The sequence below is a fragment of the Balaenoptera ricei genome, chromosome 4 (assembly GCF_028023285.1).
Source record: "Balaenoptera ricei isolate mBalRic1 chromosome 4, mBalRic1.hap2, whole genome shotgun sequence".
NCBI classification, from domain to species: domain Eukaryota; kingdom Metazoa; phylum Chordata; class Mammalia; order Artiodactyla; family Balaenopteridae; genus Balaenoptera; species Balaenoptera ricei.
Window position 1 is genome coordinate 103,663,734 of NC_082642.1, and position 19,300 is coordinate 103,683,033.

At 39.2% G+C, this 19,300-nt stretch overlaps 1 protein-coding gene across 3 annotated transcripts in view; it reads right to left on the minus strand.

The window, feature by feature from the left end:
* Positions 1-15,614, minus strand: part of NECTIN3 (nectin cell adhesion molecule 3) — a 143,321-nt gene extending 127,707 nt beyond the window's left edge. For 2 of the 3 annotated variants that reach the window (XR_009502943.1, XM_059921187.1), the window contains exon 1: positions 15,170-15,614. Coding sequence is in view for 2 of the 3 variants with exons in the window: in XM_059921187.1 (XP_059777170.1) it covers positions 15,170-15,329 (160 nt within the window). In the remaining variant the exon portion in view is untranslated. The remainder of the gene's footprint in view (positions 1-15,169) is intronic. The other variant, XM_059921186.1, reaches the window with a different exon arrangement.
* Positions 15,615-19,300: the final 3,686 nt, after the last annotated feature.

Here is a 19,300-nt window from a genome sequence, read left to right on the forward strand (position 1 = left end):
TAAAGAATTTGTACAGCTGAACTGATTTAGAGTGAAGATTTTGCAAGATTTTTCACTGTAAGTGAAAAACGCTGGGGCAAGGAATTAGATATTACAAGTCTAGGTTGAAAAAATAAGTGAGCCAATATGAAAAAAATACAAGTATGTATGGAACATAGCAAGAGCTCAAATACTGCATTTCATTCACTGAATATTAAGCACTAAGTATTATAAGGTAGAAAACAGTATAGCCTGAGATTTCCAAGATGTGAGAATCTAGAAGAGAAAATAAGACATGCAAGGCAATGGATGTATGGTACAGCGATCATATAATTTGTCATCTAAGCCAAAACATTTTTTAGAGTGAAAGGAAGTAGAGGAGTATTATTGATAATTATGCCAGAAAAACAGTTGTAAGCCTAGACATTCCAAGGCAAACTGGGTTATATCACCTTTATGAAAGTCACCATAGTTAAGGGTGAAAACAGAAAATTGGGAGAAGGAATGACAGAAGCGTGTAGGGTGAGAAAAGTTGCATCTAGAAAGTGAAATTTTCCTTCAGCTAAGTCCAAACTAGTGATTCCTAATTTTGTTTGGTAATCTGTGGAAAAATAGTGGAATTTAAGCTGGATCTTAGGCAAGGTGAGTTTTTCCAAGCAGAGAATGGGCACTATGGGAAGAAGTACAAAAGTAAACAGATTCACAGAAACAGAAAATGCAAGGGAAGTTTGGAGAAGAAAAATCCAAGTATTGGTAACAAATAACAGAGATGAAGTCAGAAAGGTAAATTCTTAATTCAGTTTGTTTGCACATCCGTATTTCTCGCTAACACTTATTTAACACTTACCTCTGTTGACCAGGCTTTATGCTGAGAAAGGACAAAGAGGAGGCACATTCCTTGCCCTCCAGGAGCTTAAAGTCAAGTCAGGGAAAGTGTAAATAAGCAAGAGGGAAAAAATAAGTAATACTGAAGAGTGAAAATACAGGAAGCCAAAAACATTACCTAGAAAAATTAATGAAGCAGAAGTTCACATATTACAGTGGAAAAAATAAAGATGCAGAAAGAGCAATTAGGAGGTGTTAACCTGTGAATATGACCTTAGTTGGAAATCTTATAGACTCAAATGCATATATAAGAAAAAGAGAAATGCTAAAAATCAATAATCTAACCATTCATTTCAAGAAATAGAAGAATAGGAAATAAACCCTCCAAAAATAGAAAATGTAGAACAGATAATAATGAAACAGAAAACAAACATAAAAAGCATCAAGAATGAGTCATAGATGGGTTCTTTGAAAAGTCTAATAAAATTGATAAACTCCTGGCAAGACTGATCCAGAAAACAAAAAAACAAAATACGAACATGAGGAATGAGAAAGGGGGACATTACTACAGATCCTCCAGGCACTAAAAAGGTAGTAAGAGAACATTATGAACAACTTCATGTCAAAAGATTTGAAAACATGAAATTGACAAATTCCTACAAAAACTCAATGTGCCAGAACTGACACAAGAAGAATGAAAATCTAGACAGTACCATGATTATTTAATGAACTGTAACTAGAAATCCTTCCCATAAAAAAATTATTTCACGCCAGGATGGCTTTACAACAAATTCTACCAGTCAAAGAAAAGAAAAAAAAAAAAAAAAGTACCTATCTTAAACTCTTACACAGGATAGAAAAAGATGCAACAATTCTCATATTTTTTAATGAGTCTAGCATTACTTTGATACCAAAGCTTGGCAAAAGCATTATAAGGAAAGAAAATTACAGGCCAATTTAATTGATAAACATAGATGGTGAAGAAAAAATTAAAAAAAAATAGTTGAATCCTATAATATAATAAAGGATACATTCATCAAAACCAAACTGGGATTATTCCAGAAACACAAAGATGGCTTAACATTTTTTAAATGTAATTCACATTATTAAAAAAAAGTATATGATCATCTCAAAATTAAGATAAAGCACTTGATAAAATTAAACTCCATTCATGATAAAAATTCTTAAGCAAACTAGGAATAGAAACTTTCCTAATCTGATAAAAAAAAGTTTTATTAAAAAAAAAAAAAACTACAGCAAACATCATACTTAATTTTGAAATGTGGAACACTTTTTTACCTCGGAGATAAGGAATGAGACAATGATGCCTGCGGTCACCACTTTAATTCAACATCAATAGTGGAGGTCCTAGCCAGTGCAATAAGCAAAGGAAAAGGAAAAAAAAAAAAAAAAGTATAAGGATTGGAGAGAAATAAGGCTTTAATTATGTATAGATTGCATGACTGTATAGATGGAAAATCCAAAAGACTCAACAAAGTATATATACATACACAAACAGAAAAGTATAAGTAGTAAGTATGTAGTGGTAAGAACTATTACAAAGTAAGCATATCCACAAAACCATCACCCTGGTCAAGAAATAAATCTTTACCAGCACTCTAGAAGCCCCTCTCCCATTACTTTCTAATCACAAATCCTTCTCTCTTCCTTAGTAATAACAATTGACTTCTAACTTCATTTTATTCATTCTTAGTTGATGTCTTATTCCATTTCTGCCCACAGGTTCTACTACTAAGTCCCAACATCACCCTGCACTCTCAAAATTTATCACGTAAATCAATAAAGATGAAATCCTCTCCAGAACTTCCCTCTTATACCTGGAAATGTCTCTGTATTTTCACCTATCATTTTCTTTTTCTCTGCCTAGTAGAAAGAAGAGCCCCTCATCATTTCTAAGATTAGCCTCTCTCATCTGTGTTTTTAATGTTTCCACTTACTTTCTGTTCCTGGACCCTGCCATATCAATGTTCTTTTCCCATCCCCCTCCCAAAGACAGAGAAGTCTCATCATAAAAATTAAAAAGCTTTTCTTCAACTTTCTGTAGTGGACACCCATGGAAAATATATACTCTTGGGCTATGGCAATAACCGTATCTAGTTTCTAAGAGCAGCAATGTCAGTATAATAGGCAAAGCTACAATGTCCAGTGTTTCAAGGGGCAGAAAGCAATGACCTTGACAGACTGCCCCTAGACACTATCTTGGCTATGGTTCTGGATATGTTTCTAGATGCCTAGCCTCCTTTGGTTCTTCATTTCCATACCTGAACCACTCAATATCCTTCAATAAATTTTGTTTTAATCAAAGTTAAGTTTGAAGCGTTCGTAATTAAGAACCTTTACTGATGTCTTAGCTCAGGCTGCTATAACAAAATACCACAGACTGGGTGGTTTAAACAACAAACATTTATTTCTCACAATTCGGGAGGATAGGAAGTCCGAGATCAGGGTGTTAGCATGGTTTGAGTTCTGGTGAGAACTCTCTTCCTGGCTTGCAGATGGCTACCTTCTTGCTGTATCCTCAAAATGGTGGAGGAAGGAAGCTCTGGTGTCTTTCTCTTCTTATAAGGGCACCAATCCCATCATGGGGGCTCTAACCTCATGACCTCATCTGAACCTAATCACCTGCCAAAGAACCCTTTCTAATACCACCAGATTGGGAGTTAGGGCTCTAACATAGGAATATTGGGACAACACATTCAGCCCACAATAACTGATACATTATTCTTCCCCCTCAAATTATTTGCTCATGTTCCTCTTTCCCAAGAGCAGGCCCTACCCTACTACTTCTTCACTATCCCCTCATTAGTTAATTTTTTGGAATTTGACCCTTTTCCTAACCACTTGTACTAAATTACTAAGTCATCAATGCACTTCTCTTAACTACTAAATGTATTGGTCTATTTATCAAGTAAGAATTTGTTCCCAGATTATTTCTCCCCTCCCTCCCTCTTATCTAATCAAAGTATCTCAACCTTTTTTTTTTTTTTTTTTAGTATTTATTTATTTGTTTGGCTGCACCAGGTCTTGGCTGCAGCACACGGGATCTTTTTTAGTTGCAGCATGCGGGCTCTTAGTTGTGGCATGTGGGATCTAGTTCCCTGACCAGGGATCGAACCCGGGCCCCCTGCATTGGGAGCACAGAGTCTTAACCACTGGACCACCAGGGAAGTCCCCAAAGTACCTCAACATTTAAAATTTTTTCCAGTCCCCTCCCCACTTCCCCTTCCTTCCTTTCTCTCTCCTCTTCTCCCCCTCTGCCTCCTCTCTCCTTTAAACAGCTCATCTAATCCAAAAACCTCGATCCTGATAATTCCCAATTCCACGTTCTCCCCCACTACCCTCTCATAACAAATTTCCAACTACAGCTCTAAAATATGCCCCAGAGGCACAATTAAAATGCCTCCAAAAAGTTACCAGATTGATTCATCGATCCTTCTACTATCCTTTTCTAGTCATTCAAGAGAGAAACATAAGTTCATATCCAACTCTTCTATCCTCACCTATGATATCCAAACACCATGTTTGGGTGGACAACACTATGGACACTATGGACAACAGCAGTGGTTTTCCCTTTCGCTTGTCTCTCATGTATCCCATATATCTTTTACCTTGCTATCAGAGCTATAAAATATTCTCAAATCACTGACAGAAAGTAGTTACCTGCCTTCAAAAGCTCCTCACTGCCTCCCACACAAAGTCTAATCTCCTCAGCATCAGCAAAGTATTTAAAATCTATGACTTCCCTCCATAAAGCTCATACTTGAACCACATGGAAACATTAATTCCTTCCGCAGAGTTCTCAGTCCAGTGATCTTTTCAGCCTGGAATGCTCTCTTTTCCACTGACTTCCCTCAGAAATGGAAAACTCTTCCTTCAAGGTTCAGCTAGAAAATTAGGTCTTCTATTAAGTCTTCCTCCATTCCCAGTTAAACTGCTCCTTCTTCTGCAATCTCACAACACTTTATATTTCTAACATGAGACAATTCATTTTCCCTTGCGTTATGGATAGCTGTATTTGTAAAGCACTTTACTGCAGTTTAATAAGGATTTCATTTAATTTTCACAGCAACTCTATAAAGGAGCTATTATTTAGCTAAGTGTATAAGGACTGAAACAGGCAGAAAGCTTAATTAAGTAACTGGGTATAAAATAGACACACACACACACACACAATTTTCTAATTCCAAATCTGCTAACAATTAAATTTTACATTTCTTAAGGACAAAGACCCCAAGGGTCCTAGCATAGCCCTTTCTGTGTAACAGATGCTTTGTGTTCTAATAAATATTCTCTCCCCTGTTTGAAATAACCCTGTTTTACTTGTCTGAACTCGAATCATTCTTGAAGATATAGCTCAAAAGTTTCAATTCCTCTAATTAGCATTCCCTGACTCTTCCAAGCCTTACTGATCTTTTTTTTTAAGGCTGTATCATACTACTTGGTATGTTATTACAGATATCTAACACGCAGTTAGTCTTACAAATGGGTTTATAAGCTTGGGAGCAGCCATCACATCTTATTCCACTGTGATATCCTCTATACTACCTATCACTTGGTTGGTGCTCTATCATCTGTTCCCTGATTGATGTGCAACTAGTCCCCAATCCATCCCCTGCTTCAATCTGTAAACCTTTTATTTTTTGCATTACAGGTATACATCAACTGTTGTGACTAATTAAAACGTTGTCATATTTTGACAGTAAATATTATTCAACCCACTCTTGAAATTTAAAGCACACAAGTCAAGGAAGTATTTTAATCATTTCATGGGAGAAAAGTCAAGAGTGACTATTTTAGATGACTGTAGAGGGCAGCAAAGCAACAGTAGTATCCTCAAAGAAAAATAATGTATTTTTCTTAGGGAACTTCGATTTGTTTTTATATTTTAACAGATGCTGTTAGCATTAAAGCTTTTACAAGAGACTTTTTAACATGCTGTATAAAAGTTTCACCAGCTACTTATATATTTAAACATTTTCACTATCAGTTATAAACATAACAAAAATATATGAAAGCCCAGATCCTTTTATACACACATGGAAAATAAGTTTGATAAACAATGCATGGTTTCAAAATAGCCACCATAATTGCTAACTCTTTTAAAAATCTAAATAAAAGTCGACAATGTTTTTCACTGAAAAATGTAAAAATAATCTATCTTAAATACAGAAAAGAGTGTCAACAGTCTAAACAGTCTTATTTCTTGCTAGGAAAGATGTTTTCATTAGTATTACTAATTCTAGCCCTGATATACCTTCTTTTTGTCATTCAACTGAAAAGGCTATACCAGCTTTAAAAGAAAAATAACGAAATCTTTGACACTGTACAACAAACAGAAGGTAACAATTTAAGAAGAGTTTCTTACTGTTATTTCAATATTAAAGTTCACTCTGGTTTTAATGTGGACTAGGCAAATGAAACTATGTCATCAAAATAATCATATATTTATAACCTCAGAATTGCTTATAGGAATAGGAAAGCTACCATAAAAGTTGATGTTCAATACATCTGCACTATTTGCATATGTTCCTCAAAGTTTTTGTTGGTGGCAATGTTTTACCTCCTTTAAGTTTGACAAGCAGAAATCAGAGATTTAGATTTACAGTAGCTGCTACAGCAATTAACATATGCAGACTCATGGTTTAGTGAAAAATGCTATAACGTTTTAGCCCTGTGCCCTCAATGAGAAGGATAGAACTGTTAGCTATGTACCTTCTCCCATCTGAATCTCTTCAGTAAACAATAAATAAATAGAGAGGCTTTTTAAAAATTGTGCATTTAAAATAAAGGAACCAGGGTATCAGTAAGCAGATTTAAATACAAGATAGACTATTGTCTGACTTAGTTAACATTAAATTGAACTTATAACCATGAATGATTATCTCTAATCTAAATCAAATTAGAAGGGAGTTTGGAGTTCAGAATGACAAGGACACTTGTGAAATAAAATCTTAATCTACCCCACAGTAGCTATGACTAAATTAGATATCATATTAATAAGTTTTGAAACTCATGGCCTCAGATATTTTACTAATAACAATCATGTCTATCATGAATAACTCATAGAAAGAGTCACTATATGAAATTCATCTTACCACAGTTTCCCAGTACTAACATTTATTTCATTAATACTTCTGTATTTCCTCTGAACTGAAGCCATTAGAAGAGTCCAGCATGCTCTTGATTATATATAATGTTCTCACACGCTAAGTTGGAGTCCTAGCTGTGTACACCTATTTTTATATCTGCCTCTTGATTTTTTCATGTCCTTCCCAATAACAGCACTGGTACACTTCCATTACAAAACAGAATAGTTATCTTAAATAAACCCACTCTATTCCTAAAACTCAGACCCAGAGTGTGATGTGTTATACATAAAGTGAGGTATACCCCACAGAAGCTGCTTAAACTACATATATCCTGGGGTAAATAATATACTGCTAATTTTGCAATACCAAAGAGGAAGAATTGTATTCCTCCTAGGTCAATTTCGCAAATACCTCAGATTCAAAATGGGTAACGCAACGGGGAATAAAGAGACAGAGATAAAGAAAGCAAAAAGAATTTCTGGAAAAAAGAAAAGCCAACGAAGAACTTTCTCACCAAGTAACGTCTTTAAAGCCTATCAACCTTTTCTAGTTTATTAAATAAATGAATTATATGTATATTATATACATATATATATATATATTCATTCCTCTCCTATCTTGGAAGGTAGGGATAGAAACAACGTAAACATAATATCAAATATACAAAGCTCTCTAAGGATGTATTTCCTATAGTGTGTTCTGTACAACAAAGCTTCTGCAACATAACAGGTTGTTTAATTAGACTGCAAAAAAGAATATTTTACTAAAGAATTTCTTAAACCATTAATAAACTAATGCACATAGTGACTTTCCATGAGGGAGGGGGTTACATGGTTAGTTTTTCCCATTCCCAAATGTATTCAACCACAGTTCTTCCTTCCAAAAACATATCTTCTGAGACTAGTGTTCTATTAAACACTTTGGCAAACATTGCCCTAAACTTAAAAGCATGAAAAAATGAACAGAATTTGCTCGAGGGACTAAGGATTTGAAAGATAGCTAGGATCAGATAGGAAATGAAGTCAAATCCAGAAAAGTTTTTGTAGTTATTTATTACAGCTATTATTCTGTGTTATTATTTTATTTCAACATGGAAGATGAAATCATAAACCGAGTATTCTCTTGATACCATTTTGTTGTATAGCAAATTTGGTCAATTCCCTAAAGTTATAAACAGGGGGAAAAAAAGCAAATGTTTGGGAGCAAAACTTACCACCCCACAATGTCTCTTTGGCACACGATTATTTTGAGCTGAAAACAATCAAGGCCCAAAAGACTCAGGAAGAAATTTTGACCTTCCCCCTAACTGCTTAAAAAAATTTAGATAGTGGGCCTATTCCTGGAATTGAGCTATCGTCAGAGATATCTGCAAAAAGTACAGGCTAAGTGTGGTGGGGAAAGTCAGCAGGGCCTAGAGATCAGAGTCCACTCTGTGTCCCATAGTCTCTGCAAGGCCCAGCAAAAATTTGTTTACCAAACATTTGCTTTTCCATCTTCATGTGAATTGCCTTTCTCCCCTTTGAAGTCCCAAATCGCCACCCCCAGTACCCTCTTTTGTCTTTAGTGGAAGTTGGTATTTAAGGTGAGGGTTTCTGGCAGTTTTCCTGGGTCTCTTCCATGTATACATGCCCTTAAACTTTTGTTTGATTTCTCCTGTTAATCTGTCTCATGTCAATGTAACCCTTAGACCAGCCAGAAGAACCTAGAAAGGTAGAGAAAAATTTCTTCCTCCCTGACATGTTAAAACCTATACAGTTTACAAAATAACTTGTGTTTATTCTGTGATACATGCTGATGACATACAGTGAAGCCTGAGGCACAGTTTTTACTGCAAAGAGCACACACCACAAAACAACTTACAATTAAATTACTAGATAATGAATAAAAAGAGTAACTACTTTATAAAGAAGAAAAGCTCACTGTATGAAAGAAGTGGTAAGGCAAGGCTTCACAGAGAAAATTAATTTTAAACTGGGCTCTTCAGAATTTGAGTAGGTAGGAAGAGTAATAACATTTTAGGCCTTATGAGTAAGAGCTAGAGAAGGGCATAACCTACTTTGGAGACCACAAATAGTTTAGACCTGCACTGTCCAATATGGTAGCCACCAGCCATACCTGACTACTGAGCACATGAAATATAGCTTATCCAAACAACAATCTGTAAGTGTACAACACATCAGATTTCGAAGACTTCCTACAAAAATAAAAAAGGTAAAATACCTCAATTCTTTAATATAAACTGCATGCTGAAATGATAACATTTTGGTTATATTGTGTTAAATAAAGTATATTAAGATTAATTTCACCTGTTTCTTTTATTACTTTTTTAATGTGGCACCATAACTTAAAATTATGTACATAGTTCACATTACTTCTATTGGACAGTCCTGGTTTAGATTAAATTTTATTTTTCTATTAAGCTCTTGAAATAAAGAAATTTGAGTGCCCACTACATGCCTAGCACATGAGGGTACAACAGTGAACAAAATAATGACCACATCTGGTCAAATCATATATAAAAATGCTGTAAAAATAGCACCCATCCAGGGAAGAAACAATCATCTGAAGATGTCACTCAAAATACAAATGCCCCAATCATCAGGCTCCATTCCCCAAACCTCTTGCAAAAAATGTTGATCCAATAAGTCCATAGCGGGGCCTGGAATGTTGTTTTGAAAAAGATTTCCTAGAAACTAGGATCTGAACCTATCCACATACCCTACATTTGCTGACTAGCTAGCTGAGAATAGTGATTTATAGACACCCCCCCTTTTAAAAATTTTACTTCTTCTGAAGAAACCTGAGAGCTTAAAGTAAAGAGCCTCTACTGGTACAATAGCCAACCTATCTAAAAGAGCAAGTTTGATTTTTTTTTTTTTACTTTTTTTTTGGCAGCACCCTGTGGCATGCAGGATCTTAGCTCCCCCACCAGGGATTGCAACTATGCCCCCGGCACTGGGAGCTCAGAGTCTTAACCACCACGGGACTGCCAGGGAAATCCCTTTCTTTTTTTTTTAACTATTAAAGTTAAAAGAAACCAAGTAAAGTTAAAAAAAAAGAAAAAACTATTACAACCTCTTCTATCTATAGAGTCACATGTATAATTTACTATCTCACACCTACAAAATAATCGTCAGAAACGTTGAAAAGCATACTATCAACTCTCAGTCATTTAAACCAGTTATGAGCTGGTATGTTTTTACACATGCCTCAAATTCCAGTTTATGAATATCTACTCACAACGCTACAAGGTACTTCCTTCCTACTGATCTTAATTAGCAGAATGAATGTTGGGCAATTAGGGCTACAAGAAAACTAATCTCCTTGGATGTTATATTAAAGAGAACATGTAAAAGTCATAATGTAAGTATGCAATACAATATCCTTTCCAAAACAACTACAGTACCTGCAATATGGCTGTATCTAGACTTAACAGGGGGCAGCCTTCACTAAAATTTTAAATTTTAAATACACAAATTTTATTTATATAAATAATTAAGCTATGTCAGAGCCTTACAGAAATAAAAATCATAAGTTTAGGAAAGCATATGGCTGTAAGACAATTTTAGATAAAAATATAAAAGGTAATCAAAAGTATGACATTAATGGTGCTTAGATTTTTAGATCTGAGTTCCTGGCACACAAAATAATTCCATTACTTACTTAAAGGTTATTTGATTTTATCCTACATTTACACATTAATAGCCATTATTAATCAAATGCCACATCTTTCACAAACCATACAGCCAGTATTGTCAATTTTATGAGGACTTTAACAGATTACAGAATATGCTATAGCAATGTATTATTAACTCACTAATTTTTTAAGGGGTAAATTACAGAATGCCAAAATACTATTTTTTAACAAGGGTATCACAGCCAGCTTCTCTTCAATAATTTTCAAATAATAGGCAAGAAGCTGTAAGTTCTATTCCTTAACTATACAGATGCAAAATGTACATCAGTTGCTGAAATCACTAAATATATATATATAAGCGTAAGTGACATAAGGTAAAACGGTAAATACATACACACCCACAAATACATAATTGCCCAGCTTTTTCCAATTCCTATTTCTGATTCTGTAGCTAAATGCAAAAAGGAAAATTTGGTCTTTTTTGCTTCCTTTTAAATTTGGTTCACTTTCTAATTATATCTGTTTTGGATGCAGAAAGATTCTTATGGGCAATATGTATTACAGGCTCCAACCTGAAACTACCAGTAACTTGATAAGGTAGAAGTGAAATCATGACTCCCTCTTCAACTCCACATTTTTCAATATTACCACTAACATTCTGAGTGATCGTATAGAACTGCCCAGTCCTAAAATGCATTCTACATCATTAAGGGACGATTCAACTAGGTTCCATACAGCTACACCATTGAGTTAATTTCACCATATCCTAACATTCTGAAAGTTGGTCATCTGTATATTTACCCGAGATAAAGTTAAAAAATATTTAAAGAGCACTGACTGGGCTATACACTGAAAGAGGTAAAGTACAAATACAGCAAGTCAATCAACTTGAAAACTCAATTATTCAAGTCATCAGGGTAGAATTTAAGAATGACAAATATTAGGTTGGTTGGTTTATAATGTGCAATGAAATAAATGCTAAAATTTGAATGTACATTCCATGCATTCTAAGTGTTTTATTTTATTCTTTCATTTAATCCTCTACAGGCAAGAGGACAAGAACTCTATAGGCAAACTGATATTACCCTTTTTTTGAAAAGACGAGAAACCTTAAGTTTACTGAGGTTAAATAACTTGCCAACGATTCACACAGCTAGTAAGTGGCAGTCATTTTTCAGCATCAAACTGTTTATTTAGCATCTAAATCATAAACTGCAGAGAGATAGCAAACTTATTCCACCTACCACAATGTCTAATCTCAATAAGAAAATCTAACTCAACTGATTTTTTTTAAGTAATTTTTTTTCTCAGTTTACACTAGTATCTCTACCTAATGGGTTAGGTATCCTTCTTCTGGGTCACCCACAGTACACCTCATGCAGATCTCTGTCATAAACACTGAGCTTTCCTATAACCATCTGTTTACATTATGTCTATCATACTGCTGTAAGCTCCCTGAAGCCAGGACTCTGCCTTATTCATGTTTTATGTTCTCAAGTTCCTATCAAGTGCCATGAATATAGGAAGTTCTGAAAGTGCTATTCAATGTTCAATCATCATATTAGATCTTTTTTCCATCACCTTCTAAACATCCATTTAAGATATAACCCTGTTGAAAATGGAAAAAGTTGGAACTTAGGTCAAATAGTCTACCTTCTCTTTCATCAATACCGTATCCTAATATTCTCTACTCCTCAAGAAAAAATGTTGGAAGGGAAAGTAAGATAAATCTGATCACCTATGAACTGATTATTGCCATTATAAAGAAATATGGGCTTCCATAATTAAATAAATGAGGTTTATATCAAGTCAGATAGTGTTGAAAAATCTAGTCCTCTTGACCTTTACACCTAGGACTTTCTGAGGCTTTAAAAAAAAAAACACGAAGAAACAAAAAACCAACCAACCCTGACAGTTGGTTAACCTGTAAAATTCTCATTTTAAAATTTCAGGTCTTCAAATAAGACAAATAATGTACACCCTCAAAACAGCAAATCTCATTAGTTTTGTATAGCTTACAGAATATCATGTCTACCAGTTTGACTGCAAGGGTTTTTACAGCAGTAAAATTAACATGACATAAAAATTACCTTGTGCTAATAGATGATATTGCAGAAGTGTAGCATAGTTAAGGTCATGCTAAACATAAGCATAATGTCAAAATATCAGCAGCAAAAAAATAATAATAATAAATCTGTATGTGGTAAAAAAAAGTAAAGCATTCTGATTAACAAATCATATAATCATCTCTTCAAAGCCTAAAAATCTTCTCAACTCTAAGACTAACAACTCCCACAACATTGTAAATCAACCATACTTCAATAAAATTTTTTTAATAAATAAACAACTCAAACATCAGTAAGTGCCAAACCTTGTTAACTAGTAGTATGAATATCAGATCAACGAACAGGTTACAAGAAAATTCCGTTTCCATACTTACTAAGTATCCATAAATCAGGACAACTGTGCCATATTCAAAGACTGATTTCTAAAATACAACTTGACATTAAAAACTTGTCATAAGGGTTCACAAATTAGGGTGTTATAACACTATAAGCCAAAAGAAAGGAAGCTCTTTAAATGAGCAGTGCACAGTGACACAAAACTAGTGTCTGTCTCTACAACTACAAGCTGAGTTGACTCTAAAAACTTTAATTTACACCTCTCTAAACCACAGTCCATTTGCCTATACTACTTGAATTTTTAGGACTCTAAAATATCAAATCCCTCCAACAGCACATTATTAAAGAGATTTTTTTTAAACTCTTTTCTTCTTCCATGTGAAAACCAATGTGTTCCTTCAAAAAGTAATCAACACTTCACTTGCACATTCACTATGAAATTATTACCCAGGTTCAATTTCCTTGTATTAACTGTACATATTACCTTGCTTCAGTCTTCTACGGGGCTTTGCCTAGCTAGATAAAACTTTACTGGAGATACAAATATTCTCTCAGTCCTTACCACAATCTAAGTCAGAACAGTAAACTGTTAACATCCGCTCCCACTTTCCTCCCACCTAATTGTAATCCACAACCCTCCTGAAAGGAGAAGAACGGTACACAAATTCAATCTAGAATCTCGCATCAATCTAAAGCGGTAACAGCATTAAGACTTGTGTAGTGGAACCAAACATCTGGGGAGTGGGACTACAGAAACAATGTGGCTTAGTTAACATGCCATTTATCACACTATACTCTGTAAATCAGAACGTGTCATTACAGTGCTTGAAACGTGACGGTGATTTGGTAGTGGAAATTCTCAGCCTATAAGAGGCACTCAATCTTTTGAAAATTTTGCCTCCCTCATAACCAGCTACCCTGACACACCTACACGGTACAAGGGTACAGGATTCTCTTTCTTCTAAATCACACCATCCAATAAATCCGCACACATCTCTCCTTGTAGTAAATACTGGTAAAACTCCTGGTTTCATTTAAGATTTCATTAAACACTGAGATCCAACGCAGACTTATGTACCAGTAAAAATGTCTCAGGTAAAACACGCTTTGAGCAAGCCTAAGTTTTGCTTCTGCACTTTCCTCACCAAGTAAGAGTCATCGAATGAATAACATCCTGCAGTGTTCCGGTATTACCAAAAGACAGAGCTAGTCCCCAAAGACCGGTGGCCTTACTTTCCCACATCGCCGCCTTCCATTAAGGATGACTTAAGTCCACCTCTCTTGCATAAAACGGAGATCCTTCTTTTTTTGTTTTTTTAAAGCTATTCTTAACAAGTAGGCTTCTAGTCTCTGATACCTAGGAAGTGAACTTACAAAGAGACTACCTTCCAAATATGACAAAACTATAAGATAACGTGGGAAGAAAGGGAAGAGGCGTGGGGCTTGTTTTGATCGGAACAGCTGGGGCACGGTCAATGCAATCAGGTATTTTACACATACATCGAAGTCCTGAGGACAAACAGGGTTTGCTAAAATAAACACAGACAGTGAGAAAAACGTCCCACAAACTGGAAAGCAGCGACGGGCTCAATGCAAAGCGATCCAGAGGCTGCCAGGGCAGAAGGGGCCGGAGGACCGAAGAAAACTGTAGGGGATGCTGCAGGGTGGGTTAACATGGTGCTTCTCCAGGGTGGAAGGCGATGAGGTGTGGGAACCCGAAGGCTTCATTCCTTCGAGCTCTGGTCCCTAAAGGTATCTTAGCTCACAGCTCAAGTTTCACCCGGGAAAAAAGGAGGCGGCAAACGTGCATCCCGTCACCTTAGCCCCAGCACAGAAGTCCGCGCTCTTGGCTTCCTCCGCGAGCAGGCGAGGAAGTAACGGTCCCCAGAGCAAACACGGAGGAGCCCCGCGCACGAAGCACTCGGCGTCCGGGCGGAAAGCGCAGTCGCCGAACCCCAGCCCGCAGCGTGGCGAGCGGCGCGGCCGCGGGCGAGGAGAGCGGGCGGACGGCGCGGCACTCGCCGGCCCCGGCCCTTCCCCGGCCTCGCCCCAGGCGCGGCGAAAAGTTTCCAAAGTCCGCGGCACCCGCTCGCGCAGCCAACCGCCAAACACAACCGCTTCCCGCCCGGGAGAGCGGCCCACGCCGGCCCGGCCGCGGCCCCGGGACCCTCGGTCGCGCCTCCCTCAGCCCGCACCGGCCGCCGAGGTTCACCTACCACAGAGCCGGGAGAAGAGCAGCAGCGGGAAGAGCAGCAGCAGCAGCGGCGGTGGCGTCGGGGGCGGCAGCAGGAGCCCGGCCCCGGGGGGAGAAGCGGAGGAAAGTTGTGCTTTGCCGCCTCCGGGACACAGCGGAGCCGGCCCCGGGGTCCGCGCCATCCCCCACCCTCCCCCCGGCCCGCTCGCTCTCCGGCCCCCCGGCTCCCCCGGCCCCGGCGCCTCAGGCTGTGGGCGGCGGCGGCAGGCGCGGCGGCGGCGGCGGAAGGTCCGGTGCGCGTGTCCCTAACTCCCAGTTCTTGAGCCGTCACCGCCGGCTGACACTCAGCCGAGCACTCGCGGCTGCTTCGACTCCGCCGTCGCCGACGCCACTGCCGAGGCTGAGGCGGGAGCCGCCCGCCGCCTCCGCCGCCGCCGCCGCCACCGCCACTCCACTCCCCCCCAGCACCCGCCCGCCTCGAACTCCTGGGAACTCGGAACGCACCACCCCGCCCGCACGGGAGGGGGAGAGGAAGCCGACCCTCAGAGCGCAGGGACTCGCCCGCGCAACTCGCGCTCCCGTCTGATCCGGGAGTGCAAGCCCGACTCCTCCCACCCCGCCCTCCTACACACGCCCCTCCCCTTTCAAAAAAACCAAAAATCTTTTTTCTCCTCTTTGATAACGGGGTTTCTCCGAAAGCAGGGCTTTAAAGAGGACAGGAAAATCTGGAATAGGTTAGTAGGCCCCGCCCCTCGCGTTCCTGCCTCGTCCCCCTTCCCAGCGTTTCCAATGGTCTCGCCCACTCCGCCCCTAGCTGGTCCTCCGCGGCCCCTGCTCAGACCAAGGCGGAGGGCGGTGGGATAGTCCAGCTCACAGCTAGGCTCCCCCGAGCGGCGCTCTCCCTCTGGCGGGGACCGGACGAGAGGCGGGGGAGGGGAAGGCACGTTGGGGCTGCCTTTCCGTTGCCCATGCGAAAGGTTCCTGTCTGGGAAGCTGGACATAGGGTGCCGGACTAGTCATCTCCCTCCTCGCCGAGGGCTGAAAGGAGAGACTTTCTCCTTCCTGCTTCCCGGGACAGCTGAGCTCTCCGAATCCCTCCTTTCTTCCCAGCCCCACTTCCCCCCCAGTCCGCCGAGGCACGTTTGCACAGGCGTTTTTCTTGCCCCTTTCTCTGGGTGGGCAGTTTGGTGAAAGGGTCAACGGAGCCGGGAAAAGAGAGGGGCCCCAGAAGGTTTGCTTTTCTCTCTCTCTCTCCTTTGACCGCCGGGCTGTCCGCTATTCTCCCCCAGCGACTGGCAACAGGAGGCCTGGATTTCCCCGATCGGAGCGCCTGTAGTGCGGTGGTGTTTTCCTTTGGTTTTGTTTCATTTGCATGTTCGCACGTGTAATTTTATTTTCACTGCCTGTTTTCCTATTAACTGATCGCGGGAAAGCGACCTCGGGAAGTGCTAAACACGTGCCCGTGAGAGGAGCGTCCGTGATCCACCACGACCCTCCTTCACCCCGGCAGCTGCTCGCCTTGCCCTCTTTATTTGCCCGCCACGCACAGCCCTGGTGGCTTAACCTTGGAGCCACAGCCATCGGCGGTTCTGCGGGGGTGGTGGACAGTTTCGACTGTCCTGAGGGGGGCTAGAGGCAGAGGACACAGGTTCTCAGTCCTGACACCATTTTATGTTGGTTCTGCCGTCGCCTCCAAAGAGCCACAAATGTGCTCCAATAGGAAGAAAGTCAAACAAGGATTTAGCCGCCTGTCGCAGCTGAACTAATGCTTGTCTGCCGCCAAGATCACGCTGTCCTCCCCCTTCAATCACTAGGGTCTCCCCGACCTCCACCCACTGACTTACAATGTTTTACTCATCTCCAAGGCTACACACAATTCTACCCCCTGCCCGCCGCTCTTTTTTCTTTCTTAACTTCCGCCTCCCAACCTCTCTTCCAGCGCTGGGTTTAAATACCTCTTTTCCTCCACCCCTTTTCTCTCTCGCAGTCTATGCCTGTTGCCTCTGTCGTCCCCTGTAAGCCTGTCTCCTGCAACCACTCCTTTCCATCACCTAGTCTCAAGATGCACTTATGAAGAAACCTTGTCCTGCGTCGCTCCGAGAGATGCCCTGATGATGATCATAATTGACGAAATGTAGCTATTGTGACATTCCTCAGCTGTGCTGACACCACCGTTTCCCCTGAGAAAATTTCTTTTCCTATTTTCGCATTCCCTAAACCTAATTTCACAGTTAAATTTAGACAGAGCCCACTGCGCAGCGAGTAGCTAATTATCTGTTTAGATAGCACTTTAACACGTTGTTGATACTCAGTTAAATGTTAAACAACCAAAATTTTAATGTCGCTAGCAAATTTCATTACCCTAGCCTTTCCCTGATGGTTCTAGTCTCCAGGAAAAAAGTAATTTAGCCAACATTTGAAAAGGTGCCAAAGGCTTAATATGGGGGCCATCATGCAATTGCTACAGAGACCATGAGGGATTAGCAGTTTTAGTGCTTCTCAAAAGGATGATATGGAGCTTTAAAGAATATATTTCCTCCATATTTTGAGAATTGGATTAGTGGCATGCTATTCTCCTCTGACCTAAAGTTAAGAGTGCATGGAAGAGCAGTATTTATACATGTTATATAAGCATGAAAAGAACACCACGCTGGTGTTTTACGTGCATGCATGCATTACGTTTTAATAATAATAATAGTTTGTGTTAATATATCATCTTCAGCCAGAGAAGTCAAAGCAGGAAATTACTATTATCCCTACTTGACAGCCAGAGGAACCTAGGTACAGAAGTTAAGTGCAAACACTACAAGCCATGTGTGGTGGTCTCCCCGCCAGAACCAAGTTCTTGCCTTCCAGTAGACACCACTGACCTCTCAAGATTCCTTTAAAAAAGTTAAAAACAAGTTGACTAAGTTAACTCAAACTTCTACTTTCTAAGTGTCCAGTCTCAAATTGCATTCTCCTCAAATGAAGACATACCCACCTCAAGCTTTCCTGTAGAAAATTATTACTAGCTACGGAAAAAGATTTTATATTACGTGGTACAACTCACTTTTTTCAAGGGCCAGAATTACTGTTATTTTTTTAAAAAGGCTTTAACATGAGAGTATAACTGGGTTATACCATTTTCAGGCGTCTGACTTTACAGATAAGTTTACCTTTATTGTTTGAGTGACAAATTGGTTGAAGGAAACTTAATCATAGCTAACATTAATATTTCTGGCACCACTGAACCCAAAGTATGCACGTATTTTCCAAGAAAAAAAATTATCTGAACAAAAAGCAACATAATCCTAATGCCAACAGTGATTTCATTGTTTTGGGTTAAAAGTACTGATGGTGTCCATCCCACTTTCTGCCTTAAAGACTGTTGACCAATTATTGAGGTTCATTAGCTCTTAACTAAAAAATGAAGGTCGACATCTCAAAAAAGACATAATTATGTACAGTTTTGGGCATTTTACATTTACTCAAATAATCCAAATTAAAGGTTTGAGGCTATTAGAATTTCATAGCTGACTCTAAAAGAAGTATTTTTTTAGTAGAGGTGGGCTATTATGTATGTACTTCAGCTAGTTCTTTTACCATCAGCAATTTTTTTTATAACCTGCTACGTGAAGTAGTATAGCTTTTCCCTCAGTGGAAGAGATGAGCAATGCTTTGTGGAATATTTGAATTGGTACTATATTTGACAGTAAGTTGATGTTACCCAGCTAGAATCACAGTCTTTTATAGCAGAACTATGCAAATAGTTAAAAACAAGCTGCAAACCCACAAAAAAGTCCACCCACTTTTATCAAATACAGCTATTTCCTACTGAAAAGATCTTCCCCCATATATTCATACTGCTTTCTCCCTCTTACTTCCTTTGGATCTTTGCTCAAATTGCCTTCTATCATTGAGATCATCTATGACCACCCCATATGAAAGAGCTGCCCCCATCTCCAATCCCTATTTCCCCCACACACAACTTGCTTTATTATCTCCATTGCATTCACCATGTGACACATTATATCTTTATATATTGTCTGTTTTCCCTTCCCTAGAAGGAAAGTTCCCCAAAGATGGGCAGGGACCTATTTACTTTTTCACTGTTGAAACCTAACCACCTAGAACCATATCTGCCATATAGCTCCCAGATTGGATGATTAAA